General features: G+C 35.7%; 1 protein-coding gene across 2 annotated transcripts; it reads right to left on the bottom strand.

Moving 5' to 3' along the window:
• Positions 1-341: 341 nt before the first annotated feature.
• On the bottom strand, positions 342-12,398 carry LOC104889155 (novel plant SNARE 13). Of its 2 annotated transcripts, XM_010674308.4 has the most exons (10): positions 11,700-12,368; positions 8,508-8,600; positions 7,502-7,595; positions 4,721-4,758; positions 3,929-4,026; positions 2,757-2,836; positions 2,626-2,682; positions 2,461-2,553; positions 2,284-2,358; positions 342-714 (listed from the first exon to the last, which is right to left on the bottom strand). In XM_010674308.4, exons 1-10 carry the CDS (start codon positions 11,774-11,776, stop codon positions 607-609), a joined length of 813 nt encoding a protein of 270 aa, XP_010672610.1. In that variant the 5' UTR covers positions 11,777-12,368; the 3' UTR covers positions 342-606. The 2 variants fall into 2 exon arrangements, with proteins under 2 accessions (XP_010672610.1, XP_048497225.1); XM_048641268.2 differs by lacking the exon at positions 2,284-2,358 and having other exon boundaries at positions 11,700-12,398.
• Between the last annotated feature and the right edge of the window lie 761 nt (positions 12,399-13,159).

Genomic DNA, 13,159 nt, shown 5'->3' with positions numbered 1-13,159 from the left:
ATAATAGGATTGAAAAAGGGAAAGTGAGGGATAGAAAAAAATTATTAAAATCATCAATATACCCTTTCGTAAGCTAAAAAACTTATCTCCAACATTGTCAATGATGCACGCTGCACCAAGAATCCAAGATCCTAAATGAACATATTTTCCTTATGTACATAATCCGCAACTAATGGTCAAAGTAGAGTAGGCAAAAAGTGCGAAGTGTATATTAATTAATAGCTAAGAGAACAAATTCCAACACAAAACACCGATTAGCCATATGTTTCTAAAATATTAAGTGAACAACATATCACATATAAAAGGAACCGAGAAAAAAATAAAAAATAATACAATGAATGTGAAAGAATAAACACAAAATTAACTCCATACCCTTGTTGAGACTCTTGTTAATACAGAGAGGATAAAAAATTGACAGCAGAATGATCTGAATGTTGATACAACGATCTCGAAAAGCCATCATTTTTGGGAAAAGAATGCAACAGCCACAAGGATAAACATGAACTTCCTCAACATGATTTACAAACGACACACTCGATATGCACAAACTATAGGGGTAAACCAAGAACCCAAACTGAGTGTCAGAAGAGTTGAATTCCAGCAAAGCTATCCAAAATGTTGGGCATTCCTCACATATAACAATCTTCTTGCCGCCGGGGCTGGAGGCGCTAATCCTGGAATGTCCCTAATGTCCTTATTTTTTGGATTCACAATCTGCAGGCAGAATATTTAAAATTGAGATTCTAAGAAAATGAACACAATTACGGGGCAACCTATAACCAATTCAATTAACAACTAATTCATGCTATTCAGGAAAAATAAAGTGGGTGGAAAAGCAGATAAGACAACAATCTAACACAAGGCTGCAAGGCAAATGCCAACACCTTCATTCCCATTTTCAGCACCTACATAGGACAGATATGAGAGGAAGGCTTCTGAAGTGAATATTAAGAATTGAAGGTTCGTTTGTTAAATACGAACTGTCAATTCAGCATGCACACATAAATTGCATTGAGCAACTTTCAGCACTTGGGACAGCAAGTTGCTAACTGTTGCAATACACAGCAAATATGTATTGGGTCATAAAGCCACTACCATATATGCAATATAAATAGATAGATAAGTGAATAAATAAATAAAAATATAGAGAAGGAAAAACATAAAATAAGATGCTACAGTCGATACTTCAACAGAAGAGGTGCAAGTCACCTTTGAGGTGCAAAACTAAATAGTCTCAAAATCAAGAGGATTAATCTAGAAGGTACAGATGGAATTTACTAATTCTTGATGTTCACCCTTCCCAGAAGCTACATCACACTAACAATGGCTACTCTATCTTATTACCACTCAGCTCATTCTTCTTTATGGAAACAAATCCCCAACAGATCTATAAATGCATTGTCTATACACCTACTTGCTAGTTGCTACATTTTTTTCCTCGACCGATAATTTTGGATGAAATCAAGGCCCATTTGGCAGACAGCATTTACCACTTCCCCTGCAGACAGATTTATACCTGTCCCTCAAACTATTAACATGCTCCCTTGCTCGGCATCTTCTGTCGACGCGTAAGATTTATAACACATTATGCATGTCCATAGTTCACTGAAGCTGATTTTTCAATATGAACATTCTAAAGTTTGCTTCATCTCCAATAGCCAAAAACCCTAGAGATTTTCTGGAATAATCTAGAGTTTTAAAGATCTCTTCCAAATGATCCCAGACCACTACCCCAAATGGAACTTTCATACTACTTTCTGCCTCAATAGTATCATATCTTCAATCTTGAACTCTCAACTACTCAAAACTATAGTAGTCAAACAGGAAATCTACATATATTCCAGTGAATCTTTACCTCTACAACTATAGTTAAGAAAACTAAATAAAGCACATAACTTGAGGGGGGAAAAAATCTCTGCTACTCTCAAATAGAGCACAGTTTTTGAATGCAGTAAAACATGACATGAGTACGACTAGTTTATTCAAGGAACACCATGCACTTTTTTGCTGCTAGCTATTTCATGAGCTACAACTCTAGAAGTAGTTCCAAACAAAAGGATACAGATTTGTTTTTCTTGTTTGATTGATTTACGTGGACATGATGGTCGAAAAACAGGGTGCAGGTACAGAAGCAAAATGTTCAGAGAGGTACATGTTAACCAGATATGTAAAATCTCCTCTAAGTATACATAATATTGTTTTAAATTAATACAGGAATCATTCAATTGTTTCATCAATTTCATGACAAGCCGAATAACATGCAGATGCTAACAGTATGGGTACCTTCACAACTATAATCGCTATGACACCACAGACAATGAGAAAGAGAAAAAGCATGATACACTTGTCAGTGGCAACCTGCCATACAGAAAAGTTTACGTCAGCCATGATAGCAAAGTGCATAAATACTAGTGATAAGAGCAAATGGGGCACAAATTTTTCAGTCCAAAACTATCACACCTGCCGACCAATTTCTTTCACCAGTTGGGATGCCTTCTTGAGTGAAAATTGAATAGTATCTAGCTCATTAACAATACGACCCATTTGATCAGTCTGCGACAATGCACTAGATTAGTCTTTGGTTAAAATGGAACGAGAAGAGACTGTTCAATGATGATAACTTACTTGCCCCTTTAACTTAGCTCCAGTTTCAGTTCCGACCTCAATAGTTTGTGCAACTACCTAGGCAATGAAGCAATAGTTAGGGCATTATGCATAATGCAAGCTAAGACATGTTTCACAGCATAACCTCTCACCTGTTTAGAACGCTCAATGGCTTGATCAGTCTCATCCATTGTCCTGTTCCCCGCATCAATAAGCTCTTGATTTGTCATTGCTGCACAGAAGAGACATCTAGCATCAAGAAGAGGGATGCTATATGTAAAGCAGTGCAAATTATTCTATCTTTGTCATGCATCTTCGTTCCCTCAGAGAGGTTTTAGGGAAAAAAAACAAAGGAAGCTTAATGCTCAGATAGAAACAGATGTTGGTATACTTAATAAGTCTGTCTACTGCATTTACACATTACTCACACCATCTCTTTCAAACTCAAAATAAAAAATGAAAACGAGAAAAAAAGAAAGCAGCAAAACCTAACTCAGATAGAGTAAAATCCAATAGAAAAATCCCCTGCATAGTCCTTGGGTTGCCGATACATTATTGCAAAAAGATGTGAAATAGAATAATTTTGAACAGTAGAAAACCACATTATAGGCTAATTGTCTACACACCCTAAAACAACACTTCCTTTAAAAGACCAGTCTAAAGCAAGGGCATGAGGCTTTTGAAGGGGGTGTCGAAGAAAGGGAATAAAATTATCTATACACCCTCAGCACTTCAATGGAAGATGATCAACATTGTTAAACAGTAACTGTGGTCACATAAGCAACTTAATAGCTGCACCAAAGTTCAAACCCTGAAAATTTTGGATACTATAGATTTTCAAATGGATAAAATAATAATGAATTCCTTAAACAGTTACTTAGAGTGTAGACTGACAATAGCACCATGGAAATCAGTTGAAGAATAAAAAAACAAACAGTTCTTATACCAGTGACACACGAAAGCCTAATAAGACCAATATAGGTGAGCACCTCTAGCATCCTACGAGAGGCCCCTGCAATTTCTTCTTTTTTTGGTTTGTTTTGTCCTTCCCCTTTTTATCCAAATCTACAACAAATGACTCAATCTACAAGTTTCGACACCCCTTCTTTTGGTTTGTTTTGATAGTGTGGAGCTAAAGTTCACGAGAACTACCCGTGAAGTGAACTAATCAAAAAGAGGGAGCGAAATATCAACAGGGAAAAAAATTAAAACAAAAAAAGGATAAAAAAAGAAGAAGATATAAGATAAGAATTTAACCAAATTCACAATATATTCTCTCCTACATAGTATATAAGATGTATTATATGCTTAAAATATGTCTCACATGAAGCCATCTGAATGTTTTCTTCAGCTGTCGGCTCACTGGTTCCTGCTCCCATGTCAAACAATTCAACCTTCTTATTACCAAGGCTACTCATATACCTACAAGCAGCAAGCACAGGTTCATTCCACGAGTACGATAAAAAGCAATAAAGATGAAATCACTGCTCACTCCACAGCATTGTTCAAATACTTATCATGACACAAAGTTTTAAGAGATAAGTTATTAAGTGGTTATCAAGTGTTATTAGTTAGATGTGATAGTAGATTCTGGGGTCTTTTAACTCAAGGAAAGAGAAAGTGGGGTATTTTCTATTGGAAGAAAGACCGTGTGTGTTTGGTATGATGGGCCAAATAAGGTAGAAGAGAAGTATTCTAACTATAATGGGATGGGCAAAAAAGGAAAGACTTCAAACTAATCTAAGACAGAGGAGTACAAACTAAGCATTCTAGGTTCTCATTCATCCAAGATTAGCCTCAGCTCAAAATTGATTTGGTTGTTTTTTCTAGAGTGTAAATTATCTCTGGTAACATGCGCGTGGCCAATGAAAACTGACTAGGAAGTTTATTTCTTCCATCTTTTGAATGTCAATAGAGTGGAATTTTTTCCAGAGAAACATTTCAGTCGACCAAACTTTTTTGTTATAAGGCAATACATCAAGAATTTTTTTCTGAATTCCAAATTCGCCTTTGAATTCGTTTATGGCTGTAATCATGTATTAATGAGCCACATCACAACCAAGAACAGAAAAGCGGCAAATTGTCAAATTACGGTGAAGTTAAGAGCGCAACTTACGTCTTCCTCAAGCCAACATATGAATTTAGCTCTTTGATCTGCCAATTTAGAAAAGCAAAACAAAAAAACAACTGTTACATGAAAGAAACAAATGTAGCCTCCAAGTCTAGCATTTAGTACACTCATGACAGGAAGACATACAAGTATAATACTACACCAACTGCCCAATACATCTCCGGTACCAATATAAAGTTCCAAGTAGCTAAGGAGCCTAAGCAATAGAACTGTAGTTCAATTATGAAGGAGAAGAATAAAAACTGAGAAAGAACGATAATGATCAGGATCCCATCCATGCACCCATGATCCTGAAACCTGACTAAAAGATGACCCGGAGAACTTCCCATCTACCTTCAATCTTATAACGCTCTCATAGTCATAATAATCGGAGCAGTATTAATAGTTGATGGGTTCTAAGTTGATCACCTGGCCTATCATTGATAAGCAATTCAGTACCCTCATGGCAAATATATTTAGCTCCCACCACTAGACTTGAATTATGTTTTCAAACAGATTTTGTGTGGTATATGACTTTCTGCAAAATCATTTTGACCCAGCCTCTTGTAGCATTGCCCTCCACACCAAGAGTTGCAACCAGAAAAAGCAAGTTTGGTTCAGGAAACAATAATTTTCCAAAATTAAATCCTCCAGGAACTAATCTCTATTATATAAGCCAAGGGGGAAGCTATGGTGTCCTCTTTTAAAAAGTCCTTTTTGTCCTTAGTTAAATATATAATTGGATATTCAAATCTTCTACATTATATCATTTCCTTATTTAAAGATGGTTATTTAATTCTAATGATAAATTAAACTAAATAAGCATTAACAAAGTAACTTGACACAATTAGAAAAATGGTTATTTAATTAAAAAAAAAATACAAATTCAAATTGACTATAAGACCTTATATCTTAATGTTCATTACAATTTGTAACCACTTTACATTAGTTTGTACAACAATAATTATAAATCACACTTCTTAAATTATATTTAGATAAAATTTATTAAGAACAAACCCAAACAATCGACGCACGCATCGCGTGCATAGAAGGCTAGTTAGTTAATAATTGATCACTAATTGGAAACAATTATGGATAACAATAAAAGATAAACATGTTAACAAAAACCACTAAAAGAAACATAATGGTCTCCCATCTCAGTAGATCTACATAGATACAGGGTTTTCCAAATTAATCCCGCGGACACATATGATTCAGAAGAATATGTAAGTGATTCGTATACAGCATCCTTTTCTTTTATCAAGGGTTCAGCCAATTGAAATGTTTCCTCAAATAATTGAAATTCAATTTCTTGGTCTGTATCTTCAATTTTTGGAAACTTATCTACCCGCCACAACCTTGGCCCAAAAAACATAAATTGTGCCCAGTGAAACAAGGGACGCGGGACGGAGCCACGTTTCCCGATCTGGGTCGTTCGTTCCCGATCGCGGAACAAACGCGACCCAGATCGCCTCCGTTCGCGAATCAGATCGCCTAAGGCGACGTCCCTGATTTCAAGCTTTGGAGTTTGGAAGTTGAAGGTTTGATAATGGAGGTTATGTTGATGAAGGGGAAGAAGTTCTGAAGAAGGAAGAGGAGAGAGAAAGAGACGTAGAAGAAAGTGTAATTTTAATGATACAGTTGACCACTGCCTATTGTACTTGTATTTTGCATCTGGTGGAGTGTAATTTTAATGATACAGTTGTATACCACATTACCACTCTTTCTTTTTTTACACAGGGCCTCTTCTATTTTTTGACTTTTCAACTTCTTTTTACTGCCTCCTTCTATTACTTTTTTTACTTTACTTTTTTTACCAATGATACAGCTGTACACATTACCAATAATGAGCAATTTTTTTACTTTTCAACTTCCAATATTATTTTTTTCTTTTTCAAATCAAAGACCAAGTAACACATTTAATCATTTATATTATTATTTTTTAATTATATTTTGATAGGATTACTAAGAGTTCTAATATTTTAAATTTATTAAATAAATCAGTAAAAAAATGACCCAACGTTCCCGATTCACTCAAGGTAGCGTTTCCTGTTTCCGTTTCCGTCCCGCGTTTCGTATCGAATTTCGTTCCTTGTATCATTGATTGTGCCACTAGATCACAGTATCATTAATCATATGTATAAACTTTGAGCACGCAGAATTTCCAACACTCTCGTACAAGCTATCTTTCAAAACAAGATTGTAAACCCTCAATATGTGATCTTTGGACGAAAAAAATTACCATATAGGGCCAATAGTCAAATCACACAAATCCACCCAAGAGTTACAAAAAAAATAAGTCCCCCCCCCCCTCCAGAGCTAATAGGATTACTTTTCACGATCAAGCCCCTAACCAACAAAGACCCCTCACTCGTTTTCATCCATCATATTTACTCTCAGTAAACACAAACGTCCTTCACACTATCGTCACTTTTTAGTGATGATACTACCATGTTGCAGAACCTACATCCATTTAACCCCTAAGGTCCTATATACAGAGTACATGTGAACCAGTGAAGTCCACAAACTCTTATTCTCACCATTAACATACCTATAAAATATTAAACATTTGTTACAACATTCCAAACATTGATTAACATCACAGCAATCACAATGTTCCTTTTTTTTTTTGACAGGCTTCTTCCTTCTAGCTCTGTAACACTTGTAAAAAAAATCATCTATGTCCTCCATGCTTTCTTGAAATTTTAAATTAATAAATATATTCAAAAAGAAATAGACAAAGTTGTTTGAATCAAATTTCACTTAAAATGAAGAAAGGTCCCTAACCATGGCTTGCTTCTCATCATTGAGTTGCTTACTGACTTCAGGTGGATTTCTCGCCTCCTCGTCTTTAATTTCCCGATCAAACTCCTTGATTAATCTAAATATCATAAGTAGGAAATTAATGAAAACCAATAACCAAAGATAAAATAGAATCACACACTCCTTATCTTTCCCCTAAAGAATAAGATCCAATTAGTACAGCTCTTAAATGACCACAAGTCTTATGTGTAGAATGAATCGTCTCATCAGAAAAGCTGAACCAACAGTTCATAAAAAACGAACCTACAATTCGGGGAAAAAGATATGTAAAATTGACCCTTTAATTCAAGAAACAATGAAGCACTCATTCAATAACAGATGATCCAGAAATTTGACACACACAACAACAAGGCCTTCGTCCCAAAATAATTTGTGGTGATCCTCAACAATGATCTTGAGAGAAAAAAAAAATGTGGACCTGCAGTTCATAATATATGAACCTCATTGCACGCATGTTTGCATTTCAAAATTGCTGTACTCACTTCATTCAAAACAAATTATATGTGTAGATATAGATCAATACAGAGATAGAGATAGAGATAGAGATAGAGAGAGAGAAGAAACATGAGTGACAAGCGGGGAGGAGGAAAGGAAAGGTGAGAAGGAAGAAAGAAAAATCGAAAAAAGAAATTAAAATAAACCTTTGTGGAAAAATGGAAATAGAAGGAAAGTGACTAGCTCAAGAGGAACTGAGGAAGAGACGAAGAGTAACTTAAACCACAAAAGAAATGACACAGAGAACAAGAAGGTTGCTCACAGATGTAGCAAAGCAACCCCAACAAAAAAAAGTTCATTACCATGAAAAAACAGTTAATTTTTAAATTCGGTGAGCTCTCCAAGATCACACTACATGAGGTAAGATTTACTCTCCACACTTCAGCAGCAACACAATACAATCTTTCACTGCTCTATTCCATGCTAGAGATCAAAAGAGTGGCATCTTGGAAAATAGTATCAAATCTGGGAGTACCTTTTACATTCTCTCATCTTCCCTGTTAGTTCTTCCAGCTGCTTGCTCTGTCTACTGGAGTCTTTGATCTTGTCCAGCTTCTGGAAACCATTGCTACAAGAAAGTACATTGTCACATGTCACCATAAACATCCCAAATAGAGGGAACTTAATAAAGAATCACATGAGCCCGACCTACCCCCCCCCCCCAACAATGAAAAAGCATATATAAGTAATTCTCCCTTGTCTCTACAAAATGCAATTTTTTCACAAGAGAACTAAAAAATCATTGTCGATAATGATTGCGTAATGCAAGAATGAAAAATATAATAAAATAGAGTAAAACCTCCTCAAAATGTAGATCAGCATATACTAACCATCATTTTAAAAGAACCCACATAACAGTATTAGCTTAATGACAATTGCTACTAAACTTGACGGGCAATCAAATCCGCCAGGACCACCCACAATATTTGAACTTAAAAATTATTTCCTTTAATCTATATTCTAACTGTGCTCCACTGTGAACATTATCAGTTGTATCTTCAACAATATTGCTTTCTCTTAATATCTAGACTTATACCGGAACTTGCATCTGGTTGCCAAGAATATGTCTAACTTTTGCAAAAGAGCATAAATGTAAAGTTGTATATCGTTAGTTCTAGCCTAATTCTTCTTGAACCTCTACAGGAAAGAGTGAATAGCATAAAGGCCAAAGGGCACCTGCCGCACAAGAAAATAGGAGGTCAACCACCTCTTTTATTCTAGTCAAGGAGATTTAAAAGAGGCGCACTTGAGAAGCAAGAGAGTCCAAGGCGCACAATTCTGTAACGTTATATTTGTAGAAATTTTCCTTAGTTCCAACTAACTTCAATAAGGTGCACTAGGACCCTGCAGCCTCAATACGACTTGTGCTTTATTATACATTGAGGGAACAGAGCAAAATTGTGCTTATAAATCAAAATTTCTGAGCAGGGTATTATCAATGTGCTACATAGTGTTAAATGTTGAATTAATCTCAGTCATCCAGTAGTATAAGTGTATAACAACACCATACAAAAGTCACGTTTCCCTTGTCAGCTTTCACCACCTAAATATCCTCTCATGATATTTCTAAGGTTCCGCACCACATAATTCTCGATATGTATCAATACTCATAAACACATAAAACTTAGCCATAGTTAGGCCTTGTTCTTTTGCACTGAGAGAAACTATTTCAGATCATATCTTACTAAAATAGCATTTCCTTCCCATGTCAATTGGCATATACACTTAGACTTCACTTTTCCCCTTTTTCTGAGGTCCAATGTTTTCTCAGCAGTCTTATTTTACTGTAACAAAGTGGTTCTTAAGAAAGCAAGTTCAGCTAACAATGGCAGAAATGAAAGGTAATAAGAGTATTGCAACGGGTATAGTTAGAGAACAGAGGTCTTTGGTTAGCAATAAAAGATTACACGATAAATTCAAGGCTTTCTAGAGGCCAATATCTCTCCCAAATTACTTTGTACCACTCACAGATTTCTGGATAACTTCCTCATATTTATACCTAATCTTTGTAGCCAAAATACAGCTCTTATCCTTTCCTACAAGCACGTGAGAATGATACCTCACCTTCCATCTCATCATACTCTGTGTCTCTGTTGTTCTCTGAAATTTTACTATATTCTCTGAAATTATTCTCCCCTGCACCTCTTTTTGCTACGTCTGTGATAAGAGAGCACAACTGGAGGACGTGGTTGATTTGTTGCATTTGCCAATCAGCATTGCTTGCAACACGACTTACAGCAAAGAAGGAGAATGTTGAAAACACAAAAAATAAATATCTCCTACTATATTGGTGGGTGATCAGATTTTATTCACATCACAAAAATTGATATTTAAGTAGAGCAACAGAAAAATGTTGCTTTAATTAATACGCTCAAAGACAAACCTTCATAAAGACATTGGTGGTGACATAGTAATATCTCTCAAGATAAACAAGCAAGAGAGAACAAAAAGTCATCCCTCCTAGATAAAGTTTTAAGTTCAATTTTCATTTCTTCTTCGTCGCTGACAATAGAAATAATGCAAAACATAGGAGCCAGAAAGAAGAACGGGTGGAATAAACTTGAAAAAAGGCTGACCAAGGTATCTTGATTCAAGTGCAGATAGAAAGGAAAAAATAAACAAAAATATACAAGGCTGGGAAAAGAGTCCAATTAAACAGGCACGATAGCCAGTGCTAGAGGCTTCCATGGTTGTTTCCTGACCAGCTTCTTACGAGTCCCGACCTCCAAGGATATTAAATGAACTGTTTACTTGCTTACTCAAGAGAGTAAGGATAGACGTAAATGGTCCTGTTCCAAAAACACTTGAGGCCTATACTAATATACCAACTCTGGTTTATAATCTCCATGCTATAAGGCTTCTAATTGTTCGAGAAAAGAACAGAAGCACGTTATTCTGATCTCTTGTTGGAGCAAAAAGTGACACAGCAGAAGGGAACAGAAAGGAACATAAATAACAAGAGAAGCGATCATTAGAGCTGATACTCAAAGCTGAGGTAAAAGCCTTTCCTGGCTCCCGCTAAAGACAAAATAATGACTCACGATAATACCCACAACAAGCCCAACAAAAAAATGAGGCTAATGTTAGCCAACAAATATCAGTCCTCTTCATACAAGTGCAGGATTCCACAATAAAAAGCCCCTTATAAAGCACATTAAGAAGTTGAATCACGACATGAGGAGACAAAGGATTATATAAGTAGTGCTAGAACTTCGACCCTCTCACTAATTACTATGGCACAGGGAGTATCTGTGCTTAGAACTGCTATGACCCAAAAAATCAAAAACATTACTCCATCATCACGAAAAATCTTCCATTAACTGATCATAAAATTCCCATCATTTACGCAGCAATGACAGTAATTTGCAAGTCGTATCGAGATTCCTTCCCAACAACCGACCAAAGCAACTGATAAGATCCGGTAACGTACAGCAACAACATATTACCGTTCAAATCATTACTAAAATAGCAATCTCCCAGAAAATTACTAGAATAACAATCTCTTCATCACATTGTCATAGGATAACAATAAGAGTTTCAACATTCCATTTCTACAAACTAACAAAAAAAACTAATTAAAGTAAACTGGAAATATCATCAAAACAAAAGGTTCCCACACTAACCCTATTGCACAAATCTAGTGACAGAGAGAGAGAGGGAAGCTTACGCAAGAGCTCGGAAATTGTCACGAATTTCCCCATGGATCTGCTCCATCTGAGGATTCATCGGTAAATCAGTCGCCATTTTCGCCGGAGTTCAAAAGTTAACCGGAGAAATACTTCTCCAAATAGAAATCGAAACAATGCTTAACCCTAGCTTAAACTCATAATTTCCCCCAAATCACAAATGCTGACGCAGAAGAGAAGCAAACAGAGGAGAGAGAGAGAAAGAGTGTGTATTAAATCGAGTGAGGAGGTTTGTGATCCGAAGAAATTCTATAATTGGAACCCTAACTGTCACTTGCGCAGTAAAGAAAGAAACAAAAAATTGGGGAAGAAATTGCAGAGAAGTGGAATATTGCAAAGAAAAATTAGGGTTCTTGAGAAGACAAAAATTGACAGAGTAGTTAGTGGGAAGAATGATTAGGGCGAGAGCAAGGAGGAGAGAGAGGGTTTCGCTGTTTGGTAATAGATTATGGACGTTTACAGGCTGCCCGATGACGTTTTGTCTGACTTCTCACTGTTTTTTTTTTTTTTCTTTTTTTTGTGTGTGTTTCTTCAAAAGAGAATTGAATTTTTTTTTGGCAACAAGATTGGAAATTTTTATATACCGTTATTTGCAAAGAATAAAGATGTAACTTCCTTGATTCTCCTGAGAGAAGAAGCTCAGGTAGTCAAGTGGAGCCCACTTATGTATCTTTAAAAAAAAAATTATTTGCAAAAAAGTTCATTATTTGGGTGTTTTCTTCTTCTAGGTTAGATTGGTTTGATCACAGAAAGTGAGCTCAAATCAGTGGCAAGCAGCTATCGCCTGGAAGAACACAAACAATGACCGAGAAGAAGAGTTTGCGGGGAAAATTTTTGCTACCTCCCCAGTGCAAACAGAAGCCTACGCTATCATGAAAGCATTAACAGATATGCAATGGAGATGCTCGGAGCTTTTTATTAAAACAGACAATGAAGAGATTATCCGGGCACTAAATAATCAAGTTGGAACAAATAAAGAGATAGACAAGATAATCATAGACATCCGAAAATTAGCTAGTAACTTTAATTTTGTTAGTTGTAAAAAAGTTAAGAGGGAGGAGATCAGGTTAGCTCATAATCTAGCTACTAAAGCTAGAAAAAGCTAATTTTTTTTTCTTTTCTTGTTTTTGATTGCTTTTACCCATTGTCAAAAAAAAAAAAAAAAAAAAAAAAAAAAAAAAAAAAAAACTATGTTTTTTATCCAAAAAGAGTTGTGGTATGAGAAATGATAAACATCTATCTGATAGATGTTTGCAAACATCTATCAGGGATAAATCTGTCAATGTATATGGGAACAAGTTGTCAGTCAAACAAAAAAGTGATCTCGAAAACCGGAAACTGTCAGTTAAACAAAAAAGTGATCTCGAAAATTGTGAGCTGAAAAATAGTGTTCATGCTACTACAACTAGTGTTCGTGTAACTACAAATAGTGTTTATGCAA

This window comes from Beta vulgaris, chromosome 3 (assembly GCF_026745355.1).
Source record: "Beta vulgaris subsp. vulgaris cultivar EL10 chromosome 3, EL10.2, whole genome shotgun sequence".
NCBI lineage: Eukaryota > Viridiplantae > Streptophyta > Magnoliopsida > Caryophyllales > Amaranthaceae > Beta > Beta vulgaris.
The sequence above is the reverse complement of the archived record's forward strand: the minus strand, read 5'-3'. Positions and strand labels throughout refer to the sequence as shown.